Source organism: Lutra lutra, chromosome 1 (genome assembly GCF_902655055.1).
Source record: "Lutra lutra chromosome 1, mLutLut1.2, whole genome shotgun sequence".
In the NCBI taxonomy this organism is placed as follows: domain Eukaryota; kingdom Metazoa; phylum Chordata; class Mammalia; order Carnivora; family Mustelidae; genus Lutra; species Lutra lutra.
The window spans coordinates 1,683,018-1,685,730 of record NC_062278.1 but is presented as its reverse complement, the minus strand read 5'-3'; the positions used below and the strand labels follow the sequence as shown (position 1 = coordinate 1,685,730).

Below are 2,713 nucleotides of genomic sequence, written 5' to 3'. Positions count from 1 at the left end.
CCCCAAGACCACAGTCTGGGAATGACTTCACTAGTGTGGCTTGTTACTAGCCACCTGCGGAGCCCTTCTGTCCACGCCTGCAGTCACTGGGGGGGCCCACCCCTGTGCAGGGGGCCCGGTGGGTGCAGCCTCAGAGGGGGAGCAACACTGACCCTGCCAAATGGCACCCAACTCAGAAGAATGTGCTATAGATGACATGTAAGGACAGGGGTCCAGGAAATGTGGGGAGTATTGACCCCTGCCGCTGCCTTCTTCCCAGCGGATGGGTCTCATGCAAGGTCATGCCAGCCTTGCTGGAGCCAGGCAGACCAGACGCTGGCGCTGGGAGAGAAGCCTGGCGTGGGCAGCTCGCCCCTCACCACCCCTCCCAGGCTCCGGCCGGTGCTGCCCAGTCTTGGAGGGCAGCTCTGCCATGTGAGCTTGGAAGCCACAGAAGACACATGATCTGCCCACTGCTTGCTCCTGTCTCTGCCAGCTGATTCGGGACTGTAGGATATGTCACTACTGAACCCCTAAAACCCCAGCATAATTTGGCGCAATGGTAATGACCGCAGACCCAGAGTGAAAGGCCTGCTTCTGGGCCGCAGTGGGAGAGCGCGCACACATCCCGGAATCCAGTCGCGCATCCGCGTACGTGGGCTACCCCTACCCCTCGGATGGCGGCAAGGACTGGTGACTAGTCAATGACGAGAGATAACGTGGCACAAAGCCGGGACCGGATGACATGGTGGATGCCACGGCCACGGCTGTCCCCAGTGAGGAGCCCAGCCGCTGGGCTCTGGTCCCTTGGGAAGACCTTTTGGATCACGGAGTTTCCAAATCAAAACAGGGATTCCCGGTCTGGCGAGCAGGATGGTGCTTGTGTGGACAGAGGACAGCGTACGTGAGCTCGGGGAGGACCTGGAAATTCCTCATATGGGGGCCCTTGTCCCCAGCCGATGGTCCTTCACCATCCTACCTGGGCTGAGTCGAGAAATCACGGGGCTGCTGGGTCACACTGAGCCTCCAGCCGTCACAGTTTCCTGAACAGAGTCGCTTCCACCAGGAAACTCCAGGAAGAGACGCACAGAGGAGGAGGAAGAGGAGGAAAACAATCAGGCAACCCGGAGGAAGGCCCCCGTGTGGCTTGTTGCCAGGATGCCACAGCCCGGGTATAAAGGCTGCCTGGGGAAGGAGCCTCCAGACCAGCCCCGTCCTCCACCCTGACTCCACTCCAGCCCCACGCCGCCATGTGCCAGTCCAGCTGCTCCACGGGCTGCCAGCAGGCCTGCTGCGTGCCCAGCTCCTGCCAGACGTCCTGCTATGTGCTCAGCCCCTGCCAGACGTCCTGCTGCGTGCCCAGCCCCTGCCAGACGTCCTGCTGCGTGCCCAGCCCCTGCCAGACGTCCTGCTGCGTGCCCAGCTCCTGCCAGACGTCCTGCTCTGGTTCCCTGGACTGCATCCCCACCTGCTGCCCTCCCCCAGGCTGTGGGGGCTCCTGCAGTGCCCCCTGCATGGTTCTGCTGTGCCAGCCTGTGTGCAGCTCAGCCATCTCCTGCCAGTTAGCATGTGGCTGCCCGTCCCTGTGCTGCCCAGTGGCCTGCGGCCAGGCCTCCTCCTGCAGCTCAGCCTGCTGCGTGCCCAGCTCCTGCCAAGCATCATGCTGTATGCCCATGAGTTGTAAGCCAGCTGTGTGCATGCCCGTGACCTGCAAGCCCGCTGTGTGCGTGCCCATGACCTGTAAGCCCGTTGTCTATGTGGCTCCCTCCTGCCAGTCCTCTGGGGCCTGCCAGCCCTCCTGTCCCACCCTGCTCTGCAGGCCTGCCCCCTGTGGCACCCCTACCTGCTGCTGATGAATCACCTAGAATACCAGTTCTCTATTGACCTCTCCCACCATGTCTCATTACCGAATCAGTGATGGTGTTTTCTTCTCCATAAGAGCTTAGTGACCTATTAAAAATAAATCTCTCTGCTCCTCAGCACTGTGTCTTTCTGTGATTTCACCCTGAAGCTGTCTCACCCTGTCACCTGCTCGCTTGGACAAGCCAATGGCTGAGAAGTGCCGTCCAAGGGTGGTTCTCCTGGGGCAGTCATGCCCCTCAGCATGTTGGGGAGCCCCACCAAGAAAAGCTGTAATCCAGGCTCTTAGATATGAGTGTGGCATTCCTTCCCACTGTGTCAAGTGAGGACTTCATGCATGGTTCTTTGATCCTAGAAAGTGCCGATGAGGGGCAAACGATGGGAGGAAGAGACACAGCCCGAGGGACCCGCAGTGGCTTCCCGGGGGAGCAGTTCATTGTGTGTTGTCCTAAAGGTTGCACCAAGGAGCCAGTGGGACAGGGACGCAGATTTCAGCTCAAAGAAGAAAGAGTTCCCTAAACGCCAGAGCTACCCTACAGAGAACGGGCACCTGGAGGTTGTTCCAGCTTCTGGGAGCTGAAGGCTTCAAGAGAAGCTACGTTCACTCCACTCTCCCAATAAGAGGCAGACCTGGAATGAACCCACATGTCCGTCTACAGGGATGGAGAAAGCAGGCACGACAGTCCTACAAGGGAGAAGGGACCAGCAAGGAAGAGGAGCACACTACGTTTGCCACCACGTGAATGGGTCTCAAAACACGGTGTTGGTGGGTGGAGCTGAGCCAAAGTGCCTGCGGCATGATCCCCTTAAAGTGAGGCTCCAAGACAAGAAAACGAGTTTCTTCTTTTAAAGATCAGAACTGAGGCTGCTTCTG

At 59.2% G+C, this 2,713-nt stretch overlaps 1 protein-coding gene across 1 annotated transcript; it reads left to right on the top strand.

Annotated features, from left to right (window-relative positions):
- The first annotated feature begins 1,098 nt into the window (after nucleotides 1-1,098).
- On the top strand, nucleotides 1,099-1,832 carry LOC125093428 (keratin-associated protein 12-1-like). Its single transcript, XM_047718525.1, has 2 exons — nucleotides 1,099-1,304; nucleotides 1,590-1,832. The coding sequence occupies exons 1-2, from the start codon at nucleotides 1,230-1,232 to the stop codon at nucleotides 1,830-1,832; spliced, it is 318 nt and encodes a 105-aa protein (XP_047574481.1). The 5' UTR covers nucleotides 1,099-1,229.
- The last annotated feature ends 881 nt before the right edge of the window (nucleotides 1,833-2,713 follow it).

What these genes read in the sequence shown, in the direction of transcription:
- LOC125093428 (XM_047718525.1), top strand. Translation starts at nt 1,230, where the DNA reads ATGTGCCAGTCCAGCTGCTCCACGGGCTGCCAGCAGGCCTGCTGCGTG. An exon ending in CCTGCCAGACGTCCTGCTAT is followed by an intron (nt 1,305 to 1,589) that starts GTGCTCAGCCCC and finishes GCCTGCGGCCAG; the next exon opens with GCCTCCTCCTGCAGCTCAGC.